Source organism: Physella acuta, unplaced genomic scaffold, assembly GCF_028476545.2.
Source record: "Physella acuta isolate Inbredline_101_S28 unplaced genomic scaffold, ASM2847654v3 ptg000052l, whole genome shotgun sequence".
Lineage (NCBI taxonomy): Eukaryota > Metazoa > Mollusca > Gastropoda > Physidae > Physella > Physella acuta.
Window position 1 is genome coordinate 148346 of NW_026731572.1, and position 16334 is coordinate 164679.

The following is a 16334-nucleotide window of genomic DNA, read 5'->3' on the forward strand; positions in this document are numbered from 1 at the left end:
CCCCCCAAAGAGTACCACGTGATCTCAAACTATAAGAAAATTCAGACAAATTCTTTTCTCCACTAGCTGCAGAATTCACCCATAACCCTTTTCTGTCATGTGAGATACTTACCTTCAAAGTGAGTGGTCAGTTTGATTTTACAAAAAAAAAAATGTTCTGGTTCCACACACAATTTAATTTCTATTTCTGGGTAGCCATTTACAAAACCTAAATTTTCACACCATTTTATTTAATTTTATGTCCACTATTCCAAAGACATTATTTGGATTTTAAAAATTATATTTAATAGTTATCAAGTAATTAGCAATTAACACCATTTACCACATCATAATTATTAAGGCTTACTTTTTATTTTCATTAAGTAAAATTATAATATGGTTTTTAATTATCTTTTTTATTTATTTGTTAATTCATTGAAGTTTTACTCTATATACAATTGTATTTAAAGCATACATTTTTAAACGAGTTTGTTCTATGTACAATTGTATGTAAACATACATTATTAAAATATTGTTCTATATACAGTTGTATGTAAACATACTTGTTTAAATAATATGTAAACATTAAAATAAGTTGTTTTATATACAATTGTATGTTTAAAAAGAAAAATTTATTTCATCACATTTTTTTGACGAATATTGATGTCTATTGTAAATATTGATATCAATAAATGTTGACATTTATTCTGAAGTAGGTGTGTCCTACTTTCCTTCAATTTTCCAGATATTGTGAGAAGGTTGTTTTTTTTTTTAAATTGCTAGAAGCCCTAGCATTTTTTTTTCTTTGCTAACAGTAATGCAGTGTCTTTCATCTTTAAGTACTTGAAAGAAATTGGTTTATAGCATCTGTAACGTTAAGTTCAGTGGGTTTACACATGTATTTCTGGAATAGCCAGATAAATGTCATATCAAATGATTCTGTTAGGCACCAATTTCAGTTCAAGAAAGACTTGAATTTTTAAACGTTATCTTAATTAACTAGTACAATTTTTGCTGTGATATGTTCTTTTTCTGCATTACTTTTAAGTTTTTTAGCAATAAGGCAGATTGGTATGTTCATGGTAGAGCATCTAAAATCAGTTTTCTCAAAAAGAAGTTGAGTTAAAACTTGAAATGAATTAATAAAACAAATATGCTTAGCTAGGTACTATATTAAATTGTATGGACCAGTGTTGTTTTATTTATTAAAAGTTCTTTAGGAAAAAAAATTGAAAGATAAATGTGCTCAGTAGCTTCATGTTTGTCAGGATTTCTGCACAAAGCTTCAGTCAACATGCAGATCAATGTGCATGTCAGTTTTTATCCTAATTGTATATTTTTTCCATTAGATAATGTTATACATTTGAAGAGGATACAATAAACTATTTGAGATGTTTTTTTCTTGTTTATAGTATTCATTGATATAAAAAATAATGTAAATTGTCCACATCAACACAAATGTAAATTGTCAACATTTTATTTCTTTAAAAAATGATCAAAATTATGAGGGAAAGGGGGAGGTAACTTTTCAAGTATAAATTTCATTCAGATCAAAACTATGTACAGATAAAATAAGCTTACAAACATCCATAATATACAGTGCTCAAGCTTAAATACATGTTCACAACACACACCCACATGAATTTGTTCTAGTTCTAGCAGTCAAAAATTAATCAGAGTTTTAAATAAACCATAGCTATTATATTCAGTGAATTGAAACTACGAAACAAATCATAGATTTTTCTAAAATAAACTAAGCTGAATGTGAAAAATGACAACTAAAAAGGGAGATAATTTCTCATTTCCATACATTACAGAAATGCATCCAAGTAGGTGAAAATTTTAAATCTGTTGAATTCACAAACTTAAAATATTTCTAAAGATTTCTTTATAAGACTATGGTAAAAAAATAATGTGCATGTTTAAAATTTCACTTGCACTACTGAAATTAAAATGCCAAAGATGACAATTTTTTTTATCCCTGACACTGGACGGTAAATGCAAAGAAAAAAAAGGGTTCCAAAAGATGAAAACCAGACTTTTTGAAACAGACTTTTTTTAAAAATAGCCTCTTAATGATCTGAAATTGTGAGTGTTATTTTATTTTTTTTTAATTCAAACACTACAGCTGTACCCTGAAACTTGAACAACATTCAATTGTTTTTTTATTTTTAATTCGACCAATAAAATAAATTCTCATTTTATATATTTATTTTGAAAAAACATGGTAAATCTAAAAAAAAAAGTATGCATTCTATTGATCTATTAAATAATTATCTTGATGGTGTTATAAACAAATACTAGTAGTGCAGCAGTAAATGAGAATCTATTTCAACATTAAACATTCCTTTAGATATCACCAAAAAAATAAAATATTGGACGATGCAAATAACTAATAAAAAAAGGATGTGAAAAAACATAATCAAAATTTCCAGGGTAACAAGTCTTGGGGTTTGGAGTCTGGACACATCCAGCATTGTCTTATGATATTTTTTTTTCCTAGAATTCGTTACACAGATAAGTACACAACCACACGGAAATAACAGCCTTATTTAACAACCCTAGAATGACAAGGTCATAAAAAGCCTATTATAAAATGCATCATAAAATGCATCAAGTTGAGCCTTGTAGTTCTGAGTTGGGGATTTAACACGACTTGTTTATATTATGTTTTGATACATCTCATGATTGTTTTTTTTTTGTTTTAAATGTTACAAAATCTTGGATGTAAAATTAAAATTCTCAAAGGAAAAATATATGGTCAGGCTGAAAGACAAAGGTCATAAAAGATTGTAAGGACAGTTGTTTTCATGGTCAGACCTTTAAAGTTGTATGAATAGATTGATGGATCCTGTTCCCATATTAGTCAAGGCAAATGTTTGCAATAGTTTTTTTCTAGAATATATTACTGTTGTTTAAAGCACCAGTTTCAATACTCATGCAGTGAATTTAACAAAGGTTGATGAATACAAGCCTACTGCATGATCCTTAGAAAAATTGGACATAATCATGATAAAAAAATTATTTTGTGGATCCAACACCACAAGGAAAATCCTATAAAATGGCACAAGCCAAGACTATGTCTAAACACCTTTAAATGAACTTTTTTAAACCAAGGTATTGTTAAAAAGAACACTTGATCGTATAGAAATCAAATCAATTTGTTAAATGTAAAATTGCAGGAAGTCATTTTTTACTAATTAACTAGCATTAGATTCTACTTACAAATTTAATTGTAAAGTGTCATCATTATTTAACAGTACACCTATATTTGCAAAAAATAAATAGTGTTGAAGATTTTAAAGCATTTTATAAAACCTAGAAAATGTTGAGTCATGTGAATGCAAGTATGAGTCATCAAATAAATCATGGAAGTGCTGATAAACTTGTTACCATAGTTACTGCAATTTAGCTATCACTACACATGCTGCAGTGAAATATAATTAATACATTAGGTAATGTTTAAATATATAAGTATATATATATATAACATTTTATTTATATAAACAATTCACACTTGCATTGCAATAAAGGTTTTTAGAATCCTTTAAAGGGTGTAGGCATGAAATACATATTTATGGAAAATATTTCCTTTGCAGTACGAGTTAAGCTTGCATTATTTTCTAGTTTTCACACAATCCTCATTTTTCACAGCATTATTTCCCTTTCAGAAATTAAAGGGGATTAACTCTGGTAGATTGTTAGGCAATTACACTGTGAGTTACCACAAACAAAAACAACTTGGTCACATAGGAGCACAGTAAACATCAGTCAATCACCCCTGTCATTAATAGCATTATTTCTCTAAAGACACTAGAAACTTTGGCTGTGACGTTGGTGTGCGATGAATGAATTAAACTTTTGATGGAGCTTAGGATTGTATGGCAGGCCAAGCATTTCTTGTGTCTGTGAAGTTGAGTAAAATAAACATTACAATACTGCAACATTAGCTATGTCCACAGCAACATTAGCTAAGTCAACTACAACAATAGTTTAATCAGTCAACTAACATAATAGTTCAGTTTATAAAATTAGATATCAACAACATAATGGTTTAGTGAACTACAAAATTAGCCCAGTCAAGTACAACATTAGTTCAATATTATCTGCTCAACCTCATCAGTTGCTCAGTCAACAGGGTCTAACAATCAGTTATAAGTGTTGAAAGTGACAAACTTTAACTCAAGTATTGAAAGTGAGACTAACTTTAACCCAAAGGGTGAGACTAACTTTAACCCAAGTGATCAAAGTGAGACTAACTTTAACCCCAGCAACCTTACCTTTCCTCCCTTGAGATATCTACAAATGATGAAGGTGGCTCCTCCATATTGGTTTTTATAACTGGTCCAAAGTTTTTCAATATTAGCTTGACAGAAGTAGCAGCTGTGATGACATGGCTGTTGAGGTTAACAAAAATAATTTATAAACATCGAGCCCAAATTTTGTCACACACCTAAAAAATAAATTTAACTGGTAATAATTGTAATGATTATACCAGTTAATTTATATATACCACTTGGTTCCAAGAAAACTGTGCAACAGACAACTGTGCAAATACAAACTAATTATACTAATACACTTTAATTTCATCATAATTTGTGAAAAAGTATTTTATTATGCTACAAAGTACATGTATTCATTCTTTGTTTTTGTATATAAATGCTCAATTTAAGAAAACAAAAATACCCTTGCACACTTTTTATGTGTGCAGTTTTCTGTTGTGCATCTTTCCAATCAACATACCACTTAAATGATATTTATAAAATATCCTAAGATTTCTACAACCACACTAATCACAAGTCTTCCCTATAAATTTCTTTTTCTTCTAACAATAAAATACTGAGATATTAAACCCCTATATATTTATTATTTACAGCTAAAATACTGAAATGGAACAGCTCATAACAAAGATGTATCTTTACCTCTCATATTTACTACCCATGGTGTCTTTGAGTTCAGGCAACAACAAACAACACAGGTCTAGATTCCAAAGTGATCTGAAATTTGTTTAAAAACATTGGATACCTCTAGAACTTTATAGATATGTTTAAAATTAGATATAAAGCTCATGCTTTTTCTCCAAGTAATGTTCATTAATATAATGTTTTGTTGATATCCATAATATGGTAACACATTAAAGTTCCCTTTTCAATCCTGCCTTGCACACAGTTTTCAATGGAGTGAGTGAAGTGTAGCTAACCTGTTTCTGTGACCTCTGTATATTAAGGGATAATGTGCTCAGCACTATGCCCAGCTGCCTTTACTTTCCCTAACATGATTTAGGTACCCATCAGAGCTGGGTGGACTCGAGACATTCTACTGATTTTAACCCGGATTCAAACAGAGGTAAGCAGTCTAGCGCTCTAATGCTAGGCCACACCATCTGATGGTAACACCTTACTGCTAACATTAGGTTTTGAACTCAGTTCCCAGTGCTAGAGTCTACTATCAACATAACAATGAGGGGTACCTAACTCGAGTTGGCTTAAGTAACTCTAGCTTAGCCTAGATTTGAGCATACAATGCTTTTATTGGCTTAGGTCAGTAAAACCTTACTTGTCTACTCTGATGAAGGTCCAAATAGGGACATTTTATACAAGGGAAGAACACATCAGGTACTCACGCTCTTGAGTTAATGATGTTGAGCAGATCCACCATAACAGCAGGGTCTTTCATTGAGATGGCTGAATCTATGGCTGTCTGTAGAGAAAACATGTCACATTCACAATATACAAGGGGAAGTAATTTAAATAATCATATTTATTTAATTGATAAACAGTTTAGTCCTTTAAAGAAACTATTTTAAATATATTGTTAAAAGCAAGTTTAACAATAAGTATTTAGCTATTGAGCAATAGAACAAATAAATAAAATGTTGGACTACCTTTGTATTCCCTGAAGTCCACATAGCTCGAACCACCTGTAGATTTCGACTCCTCTGATGTAAAACTGTGACCATTGTGTTATGTCCCTTTGATAGCATATCGATAACATCTGTTTCCTTCTGTTCACTGGAAGCCTTCTGTTTCTATACAATAATGGATGCGGATTATAAGTTTCATTTAGTCTACCTCACAGGTATGAAGTTGTCTCATTAGCTACATAGATCATTGTACATTCTGTATTATAAACTAACTTCACAATAAATTACTAAAAATAATATATTTTAAAATAAACCCAATACATACTAACCATAACATTACCACCCCAAAATATATCCAACATTATACATAAACTTTTTTAAAAATTAAATTATTTTAAATGCAAATTTAAATAGGCAAAACCTTTATATTACTAATTTGTGTTTACATTAACATTATGTCAGGGGATTTTTTTTAACCACAGTGGTTTTTATTTAGGTGGAGGGGGGCTGTCTGTTGAGATATTCTAACCATAGGATTAAAATAAACAAACTCCTCCAGGTACTAATGCATAAACTTACAGGTAAGAAATCTGTAGCCTGCACAGAACTTTGAACCACCTCTCTAGCTGGGGGTTTATGTACAGCTGGTTTACTTCTGGGGGACACTTCCTTTCTGGCAGAGGATGCTGAGCTGACTTTAACAGGCTCTGGAACTTTAAAACCAAAATAGCATTCTTGATATTTTCTTAAAAATCAAAATAGCATTCTTGATATTTTATCAACAACGCAAAATACTTTTTAAAAACACACCAAGGGAACGCATTGACACACTATTGCTGATCAGGCTTAAAAATGTGTTAGGCTTAGAATTGACTTGACTGTCTGTGCTATCCGCTGAATGAATAAAGGTCTGTCCACACACATAAAAACAATAATCTTCCCAAAAACTAGACTTTCCCAAACAATCCTCACCACACTCTGTTATGCACTGTCAAAATACTAAACTTTGTTAAAAACTGACATTATACATTACATTATACTTTACTGTAGGAAAACACATACGGATGTACTGCCACACTCATGCATCTTCAGCACACATATGCATATTTATATGTATGAAAATTAAAATGATTTATTTAATTTACATTTTTCCTACACACAAACAATTTCTATGCTACAGGTACTACAGAGCTGCTGAAATGAAGCAATCCTTGTCAAGAAGTGTAAAGCACACTACACATTGCATATTAAATTCAAACATCAATCTTGAGATCTAACTGTAGTAGTTTATTTTATTGCTTAAATCTGGGTCAACTAAATATAACAAAACATAAAGTGTGTTCATTTAAAATAACTTGATAATTATTTTAATCAGAATAACATTTTAAAAACTTGACCCAAATAAAGATAATTTATTTTTGTTTTTAGAGATAAAAGATATTTAAAATAAATGCTATTTTTCACTCTAAATTGTTATAGAATATGAATAAATAATATAGCCTTTGCTAATCTGATGCTTAACCAAATCTATAGAAAAAAAAGGAATTTAAAATGTAAAAAAAATAACTTAAAACAATCAGCTTCTATTTTTGTTCATTAAGAATTAAACTGTAAACAAAAAATTAGCATAAATTTACTTACTGTCATCTTCTGGTGGGGGCTGAAAGGGTTCCACTCTTGCTCTCACATTGGCTGAAACATGCAACAATCACTTCATGCAGTTAAACACACAACAAAATGAAGCAACTCAAAACTGGTTTCTACTCTAATGTTTTAATTTCACTCAATGCAGTAACCTAAGTTTTTAGTTCATTTTTGGTTTGGGAAAAGCAAATCCATGCAATAACTAGGGTCCATCAATGTTATGGAGCATCTTGTGGGCATGTGTACACAAGATCACAGACACTCCAAAATTAACAGAAGGCAAGAAAATAAACAAGGGAGATAAGCCAACAGAGATAGGTCAAAATAGGAATTAAACCAAAGATACTAAACTAAAAGGAGAAACGAAGCAAAGAAAATGTAACAAGCACACAAAATTATATTTTCATATAATAGGGACTTTGATGATAGGTACTGAGTACATAAAGCTCTGATTTAAACCCTTATCTAAATAAGTTTTTATTCACTAGTACAGGTTGGTGAACATTTTTTTAAATTAAAATGGAATTAAATTCACATTGTAAATTTCACTTTTGTTAAACATTTCTCATAGCTTCAGCAGATGAAAAAGCAAGGCCCAAATATTCTAACCAGTTATTCTATTAATTTTTACATATTTCTGGTTAAATCTTTTATAGGAGATTTAAGGAGAAGGTAAAATAAAAAGGGAAGAGATAAATTACTTTGTAAACTAAAAGACAACAAATGCATTCAGCCAACCCAAATTTCAGGAAATTTCTTTCAAATTCCTCTGAAAACTCATACATACATAAAACAATAGTTTTAATTACCTATGGCAATAATTTTAAGCCAACTACAACCGAATTCAGATTTATTTGCTGAACAAAACAAAACAATCTGTATCTGTACTTACGATTTTTTGCATTTTCTTTAAACAGTCGCCAATAGTCATCTTGATTCTGAATGTCTGCGGCAGATGTGGAGTTGTCATCTTCTGTGTTATCATTTCTGTCAGGTGGGGTGTCTGGTCCTTTGTTATCTGGAGGTGTGTCTGATCGTTTGGGTTCACTAGACAGTCGTAAATTAAACAGTTCTTGTAAGCTACAGAATACACATTTCTTGTCAACCACACAAAACAGTGCTTGTAAACTATACAAAACATATTTCTTGTAAATTTCAGAAAACACATGTCTTGTAAATTACACAAAACACATTTCTTGTTAATTACACAAAACACATTTCTTGTTAACAACACAAAAAGTTGCTTGTAAACTACAGAAAACGTATTACTTGTAAGCAACACATACCAGTAATGCAAAACGGTTTACACCCATTCAAGCACATTAACACTTTAAAACTTAATTACAAACAGATTTAAATAAAGTTATACTTCTGTTCTCGTGAAGAAGATGTTGGCGGTCGCTCTGTTATAAAACTTCTTCTGCCACCCGAACTGTTTGGATGAAAAGAATATTTCAATGGCCAGCAAAAAAATTTCTTAATATACAATTGTAAAAGTGAATAAAAACAAACTTTGGTTTAAGAAGCCTAATGCTCTTGCCTGGTTATTCTTTGAGGTTTTGTTTCTTCAGATCTACTGGCTGTTCCTGTGGGGGATACTTTCTGTAGGGAAAAAAAATTCACAATATCAATTTAGTCACTGATTTATATTTTTAGACTTTATAAGTATTTTGTTTTTGTACAAGAAGTTATATGTTACAACAAATTTTGTCTGAACAAAATAATATATGTATTTAAGTAGTTGTTCACAGCTTGCGGTTTCTCATACCCTAACACAGTGGACTATAGACAGGTGTGTAAAAATAGAATTTGAAATGGATAAAATAATAAAAAAACATAAGTATTATCTTGGTTGACAATCTATCAAATTATTAACATGATAGAAAAAAGTAGTAAACATTACTGTTGTATTAGAAATAAAAGATTGCATCTTCATCTGGTGAACAATATCAGGTACTCTAAGCTTTCTTAGACAAATTATTAATTTAAATTTTATATTTAGGACTTACATTTATTTTACATCTATAGTGTAAGTACACAAATAATCTACAAAGTAAACAGAATGTGAATTATTTTTAACTCTAAAACACAAGTAAAGAAAGTGACTTACATTTAAATCTAAAACATGAACAGAGAATGTGAATTATATTTAACTCTTAAAACACAAGTAAAGAATGTGACTTACATTTAAATCTACAACATAAGTGGAGACGTTCGTCTTGCAATAAGAAGCAGCAATCTGGGGATGTGAGAGAAACCAAGTTAATTTAGAACCCATAACACACTGACTTAGAATATAGTTGCAGTCATATTTTAACGTGTTAGATTTATCTTAGCCAAAGTCTATCCTCATATAAACAGAGGGAATAAAATGGCATTTCTCTACTATAGCCAGGTCAAGAATTCCTGGAAGGAGGGGGAGGTCTGAGTAAAGAACAAGCAAAATAAAAAATTGCATCAGAAAAGCAAAGAAAGAAAAATGCCTCCAACATAGGATGGATGAATGTTACATTGGTGAATTGGAGACCTGGAGAAACTAGCTCAAATTGTTGGAAAATATTTGCTGCTGGTTCATAGCTTAGTTGACAGCGGGCTGTTACTTTTACTTCATAAACAGTTCAGTTTTAAAATGTTAAGTATGTTACACCAAGGTTTATATAAACAACATTTAATAAATTTGTAACTAAATATTCCAATGGTAAAATAAGAACATCCATGTACTGTTTATTTAGAATCTTTAAATAATCTTTTGAATCTAAAAAAAAAATTTTTTTTTTAAAAACAAAGTAAATTGAAGAAGGAGAAACTAGAGGACCCAACTCACCAGCTGTGAGTTAGCTATGGCCATGTCTGCTACATCTGACCAGGCTATGGGAACCACATCATGGCACACCAAAGGCTCCCAGCCGTAAACTTTCAAACTGTCACCGGAGGCACTGTACAAACAAGATCCTTCGGGGTGGAAACATACACTCCTGAAATTTTGAAAAATTATTTAGTATTGAAATTTATGTTAAATTATCTCATAAGGCATCTAAAGGCAATAGGTATAAATTCTCATTTTTATCTCTTTATTTTCATTTCTTAATTTCTCAGTCCGGTAATCATGGAAAACTGAGCTATGAAATTAGATTTACAATTACCGAATAGGTGATTTGTCAGCTTCAGATGTTGTTATACACTGGAATGTTTCAAGGTCCCAAAACTTAACAGTTCTGAAACAGAATTCAATTAATTGTATAATGTTTTAATAGTAAACAATGTTATTCTTTTAGCATAAATTCAAATAGTCAAGTCATAAGGCTAATAATAAAATTATGAAAATTTAAAAAAAAAATGTTTACTTATCACTGCTGCCTGAAGCCAGGAGGAGATCAGATGGATGGAACTCTACAATATTGACTGGCCCTCTGTGAAGTTTTAGCTCTGTTAGAAGTTTTCCTGCTGTTAAATCCCAGATCTGTATAGAAGGACAGTAGTGACAATATACAGCTAAATATACTAATAATTAACAGCTGGTTTTTCTTTGTTTCTCTTTTAACTAGTTTAAATAACACCAAAAAAAAAAAAAACAATGATCTGACCAATAAACAATATTGTATATTTGAGGAATCCTTTTGCAAATTGTGCAAAATCCACTTTTTGAATAAAAATTAGTTATCCTTTTAGCCTTTTTAAATGGGGGGCAATTAAAGCATACTAATTCTTGTTTTTTGGGTGTACACTTTTTAACAGTAAAGTATCAAAAATCCAAAAATCTTAAAACTTGATTTAATTAAAATAAATCAGAAGTGACTTGGAAGGTTTTGCAAGTGGACACCCTTTTTCTTTCAGTTTATTGCTACAAAACTAAAAATTTATATGAAGATTGTGACAAATTACAATAAAGCAGCTAACTCTGTTAATTTTTTGCAACAATGCAGTATAATTCTACAACAAAATTATGACCTTAATAGTGTGATCATCACTGGCTGATGCTATCCACTGCCCATCTGGAGTAAACCTTAAACAGTTCACAACATTTGTGTGGCTCTGAAAACATAAACAAATACTGTAAAAATACCCATTATAACACTGATATTTACATAGTCACTTATATAGTCTTATATAGTCTTCTTATATACAAAGAAAGCAAAGACGGCTACAATAAAAAAAAAATGTTCACCTTCTTATAATAATAATTATGTTGGACATTAGATTAATTAAGTAATACAAGTAAACAAAATTACCTTGTATGTATAAATGCAACCTTTTCTTCGAATATCCCATAACTGTTGAAGAAAAAAAATTTAAGTTCAAACATTATTGGCAATTTAATTGTTATATCAATGCTTAATATTTACGGTGACAACAAATTACATGAATTCTATCTTCAAAAACAAATTCAAGCGATGAGTTTTCAACAGCTATATTAAGTTAATTTTCTTTTTAAAATGTCCAGCATACTCTATTGATCTCTAGCTTACTTTCACATTGGTGTCCATGGATCCAGAGGCCACATAGTTTCCATAAGGATGAAAGTCTAATGACTTGATTCCAGATTTATGGCCTGTTAATGTTCGCAATACTGAAAAGACCAGCAAAAATTATTATATTATAGTCTGTAAAAGTAAAAGCACACCATTAAACATATAGGAACTTAAAACATAGGTTATCTAAGAACAAAATTTGTGGTATAAGTGTTTATATAATTCATATATTTTTTTTAGGTAAAAAAAAGGAATAAATATGTATGATAAGAGAAATTTACTTTTTGCCTGCTCCAAGTCCCAAACTTTTAAAGCTCCTGAAAGAGATCCAGCAACCACGAGTTCTTCGTCCTGACCAAATCTCACAGACTCAATACTGGTGGTGTGGCCTGTTAAACTCTGAACACAATCATCATTTCATAAGTTGTAATTATATTTGTTCAACAACAAACACTTAAAGATTTTGCTACTTTAATAACCAAGTTACACTTTTTAAACAAATGTAACAAAGAATTTAAACTGCTAAATCAATGTTCAACTGTTAAATTTCATGTAGCTCTTTCTTTCAAATTTAAAACAAAATAGGAACAAACTTTACCAATCAACTTTAGTACAGTTTGAGCTTTTTTCATACGGATTAAAACTAGGTAAAGATGTATAATCTATATCTTATTATGTAATTAAATTCATGCTTAAAAGTGGGTAGGCCTAATTGGCTAAAATGTAAATGTTTTTAAAAACAAATAAACCGGGAGTGATCTCCCCTAAACTTTCTCGAATATTCTTATATAAAACAACAGGGGATGGGAACTCGGGCTATAGACATGAATTTTAATCCATTTTAAATAAAGTTTTAAAAATAGAATAAAATCCTGTAGACGAAAGAATTGCACACCAAGTGAACGCCAAATAAAAAAAAGTGCACAATAGTGCGCAATATTATTAGTACTTTAAAAATTTACATTAGTTTTTTGAGAAATCGGAAGTAGCGTAAATTACTACTTCCGGTCAATGGAAATTACTCAAAATTTAACAGAAGGTAGAGAATTAGATCTTTTACTTACATGTGAAATTTTATTTATCTATCTGAAATAGTTCGCAAGTTATAGGCTTTTGAAAAATTCAAAGTAGAAAAAGTACCACTTCCGGTTATCGGAAATCGCTCAAAAGTTGATACGGATCTACGAATTTGATAAAATACTTATATATGAAATTTCATCGACCTAGCTGTAACGGTACTCAAGTTATCGTGTTTACACACGGACAGACACACAGACATACGGACAGAATTGCAAAGCCCAATTTTTCAGACTGGATTACGCATAAAACCTCTTAATTTTGATAAATCTGGATTCATAATTTTTGCCCGATTAAAATAAGTCCTCTATACTTCAGATGTGATGAAGGACTGAGGTGTAATACGGTGAAAATTGTTAAAATTTCAAGTGATTTTTGTGCACGATTACAATACTTTCTCTATACTTCGTATATACGAGAAAGTAAAAAGCTAGTGACTTACATAATTGACTACTGTACTTACCATTATGCAGTTTGGCTTTCCCACTGACCAAAGGTTGACCTTCCTATCCTCTCCACCACTCACCATGACACGTCCTGATTTGTGACCCAAACCAAGACTTTTGACATCTGCTACATGGGCAGTGAAGTCCTCTGCATTTAATAATGTTTGTTATTAATAACAGTAGCATTTAGGTACATTAATTAATTTTAAAATTATGTAGGCCCTAGGCCTAAACAAATTACATAAGATCAAGTCACAAAGTTAAAACAAGTACTATTCTACTTTTGAAGTAGTACTAGTAGATCTAATAATCTAGAACAAGAATCTTGGTATGTGATTCTGAATATGTCATCCAGTGCAGTGGTGAGTAGGCCCTACACTACACTTCTATACTCTATGTTGTAGATCTAGTGAATGTAGACTCTAGTGTAAAGTAAAGTGTAGCAGACTCAAGTCATGAGTACTGAGTAGTGAGTAGTCACACTGACACTAATAGTAATACTAATTACTCGTCTAGCTAGACCAATCTCTTGACTTAATCTAATCTAGCTACGCTATATCTAGATATTCAGATCTAGAATTCTATTCAAGAGTCTAACTAGTTTTAAGTAGATTTCTAATCTCAGAATCTGGAATTTAAAAAAGAAAACAAAAACTTACGAAGTTTCCATGCTTTTTTTGTTGTCGCCATAACTAACTGTTCAAATATAACCCACACAATTAATATTTGGCGTAGAAAAACATTAACCAAACATTGATAATCTACTAGGAAGATAAATATGTATAACCAGCCTTCATTTGTTTTGAATACAGTCAAGTATCTTGTCTGTCGATTTAACTTTTATTTTAATGTGAGTAATAACAGAGATATGGTAGAAGAAATATGGTGGCGTATGCTATTTAAAACAGTTTTTCATTGGCTTTACAAAAATATTAGATCCAATCACAGGGGAGAACACATTACGTTAAGGAAGTTCCTTGAGCGACGGTACATTTCCGATGTAAACATTTACTAAACCCCTTGTTGTTAAGGGTACACCCCTTTGCCTTTTTTGTTATGTTATCTAGTGATTTATTGCATTTATTTAAATTTATTTGTCATTGCTCAAAATGTTTCGCTTGATTAGAGTTGTATCGCACAAAAGATGTTTGCATTATGTGCAGGGTCAGACTCCAGACCCCAAAACACGAGAATATTTCTACTTCATTGATCACCAAGGACAGGTCTGTAAAACCAGTAAAAACTAAAAAAAAAAAAAGGTGCAGTCAAGCGGCAAAGGCTTAAACAAATAAAAATCAAGATTTTAATGTAATCTTACTAGATCTAATACTATCTCAGCTTGGCTTAATACATGTAGGCCTATTTTTTTAGAAAACAATTTAGTTTAGGGGGGGATTCATGCTGCTTGTGATACAACAAAGTGTCCACTCAAAATATGTGATTTACATTATATATATTGTCTCATTATCTAGCCTAGTTAATAATTAATTTCTGTGATCTACAATATATTTGTATTAGGCCTTTTTTTATAACATTATTATTATTATAAAGTATAAAGACCTACATACTAGTACTACATTACATCGGACAACCCCTGAGCATGGTAGATCTATCTCTTTATTTTATTTGCCAAGTTTACAAAAACAGGTGAACTCTACTTCATCTGCCCCTTTCATGGGGTCCAAAAGGGTTAATTATTTATGTTAATTAATATCCACACACAATGTTTTCAAGTTTATTTATCTTTTTCCCTTTTTATTCTAAAGCTCTTTTTGGATGATGCAAAAATGAAAAACTTCACTTCATGTTTTAAAGGTAAGAGTTTCACACAAAACACTGAGATGAAAATCTAGATGAAACTAGTAATTATGATTTAAAACAGTTGATGAAGTATAGTTTGTTTATTGTTTTTTAATTATTAAAATGTTTATTTTCAACAGAAAAAGACTTCCTAGTTTTCTTTTTCAAAAGACTTAAAAGAAACGTGGATGGAAAATACAAAGACGAGTTCCCCTACATTTCTCCATGTGGCAGAGAACATAATTATGTCCGCTGTGACGACACACCTCTAGTCTTCACCCATATCATTGACGGAAATTTATCTATCCCTGATCGTCTTTCATACAATGGCGCTGGTGACAGGTTAACACTACAGTTTGAGCCAGAAAAAGTCTGCATGTTGCCATCTTCTGGTCGTGTTTACCACCCAGCACCTGGCCAGTATGGCAGCATTGGCCTCATCAAATCCTCTCTGGCAATCGAAATGAGCAAACATTTTAGATTTGAAACTGGGGATGAAACCAAACCTCCCTCCCATTTTACTTGGAAAGGTGTGACTTACAAACTTACAAATGAATTGTTTGATGTGATAAAAGATAGAGATATCTTAGATTCTGGATGATGATAATGTTAAAAATAAATGTACACATATTACTAATTTGTCTTTATAATTTACTGGGAAAACTACATTTAGTGTAATTTATTCCTTACCCAATTTCCCAAAACGCTATAACTATAGGGAAGTGAAGTAAAGTCATGAATAATTTATTCTACAATGGAGTTTTACAAATTATTTTGAGTTGTTTTGTCATTAATTTTTATTTTTATAAGAAGTAAGGTCAACCCGACTTGTGAACAGTTCACCATCAAACGAGTTTACATGTAGATGTATATGAATAAACTGAGATGAACTACAACTGTCTATTAAACCTGTATATAGATAGATAGATAGATTTATAGATAGATATATCAATTGATAGATGGATCAATTTATAAATTTATAGATATATAGATGGATATAGATATACATATATAGATAGATTTACATATATAATAATATATATAAAAGATAGATAG

General features: G+C 30.7%; 2 protein-coding genes across 2 annotated transcripts; one reads left to right on the forward strand and one right to left on the reverse strand.

The window, feature by feature from the left end:
- Positions 1-1440: 1440 nt before the first annotated feature.
- Positions 1441-14354, reverse strand: LOC131946473 (katanin p80 WD40 repeat-containing subunit B1). Its single transcript, XM_059307248.1, has 20 exons — positions 14138-14354; positions 13496-13626; positions 12237-12354; positions 11953-12053; positions 11716-11757; positions 11435-11518; positions 10831-10946; positions 10630-10701; positions 10311-10461; positions 9672-9725; positions 9027-9088; positions 8856-8918; positions 8379-8533; positions 7484-7534; positions 6422-6555; positions 5864-6007; positions 5603-5679; positions 4902-4976; positions 4260-4376; positions 1441-3885 (listed from the first exon to the last, which is right to left on the reverse strand). Exons 1-20 carry the CDS (start codon positions 14166-14168, stop codon positions 3747-3749), a joined length of 1917 nt encoding a protein of 638 aa, XP_059163231.1. The 5' UTR covers positions 14169-14354; the 3' UTR covers positions 1441-3746.
- A 116-nt stretch (positions 14355-14470) lies between these two features.
- On the forward strand, positions 14471-16086 carry LOC131946552 (UPF0598 protein CG30010). The gene is made up of 3 exons (XM_059307405.1): positions 14471-14701; positions 15245-15293; positions 15419-16086. Exons 1-3 carry the CDS (start codon positions 14588-14590, stop codon positions 15877-15879), a joined length of 624 nt encoding a protein of 207 aa, XP_059163388.1. The 5' UTR covers positions 14471-14587; the 3' UTR covers positions 15880-16086.
- The last annotated feature ends 248 nt before the right edge of the window (positions 16087-16334 follow it).

What these genes read in the sequence shown, in the direction of transcription:
- LOC131946473 (XM_059307248.1), bottom strand. Translation starts at nt 14,168, where the DNA reads ATGGCGACAACAAAAAAAGCATGGAAACTTC. An exon ending in GCCCCCACCAGAAGATGACA is followed by an intron (nt 6,556 to 7,483) that starts GTAAGTAAATTT and finishes TTGGTTTTAAAG; the next exon opens with TTCCAGAGCCTGTTAAAGTC. An exon ending in AGGCTACAGATTTCTTACCT is followed by an intron (nt 6,008 to 6,421) that starts GTAAGTTTATGC and finishes ATTATTGTATAG; the next exon opens with AAACAGAAGGCTTCCAGTGA.
- LOC131946552 (XM_059307405.1), top strand. Translation starts at nt 14,588, where the DNA reads ATGTTTCGCTTGATTAGAGTTGTATCGCACAAAAGATGTTTGCATTAT. An exon ending in TCATTGATCACCAAGGACAG is followed by an intron (nt 14,702 to 15,244) that starts GTCTGTAAAACC and finishes TTTATTCTAAAG; the next exon opens with CTCTTTTTGGATGATGCAAA. An exon ending in CTTCACTTCATGTTTTAAAG is followed by an intron (nt 15,294 to 15,418) that starts GTAAGAGTTTCA and finishes TATTTTCAACAG; the next exon opens with AAAAAGACTTCCTAGTTTTC.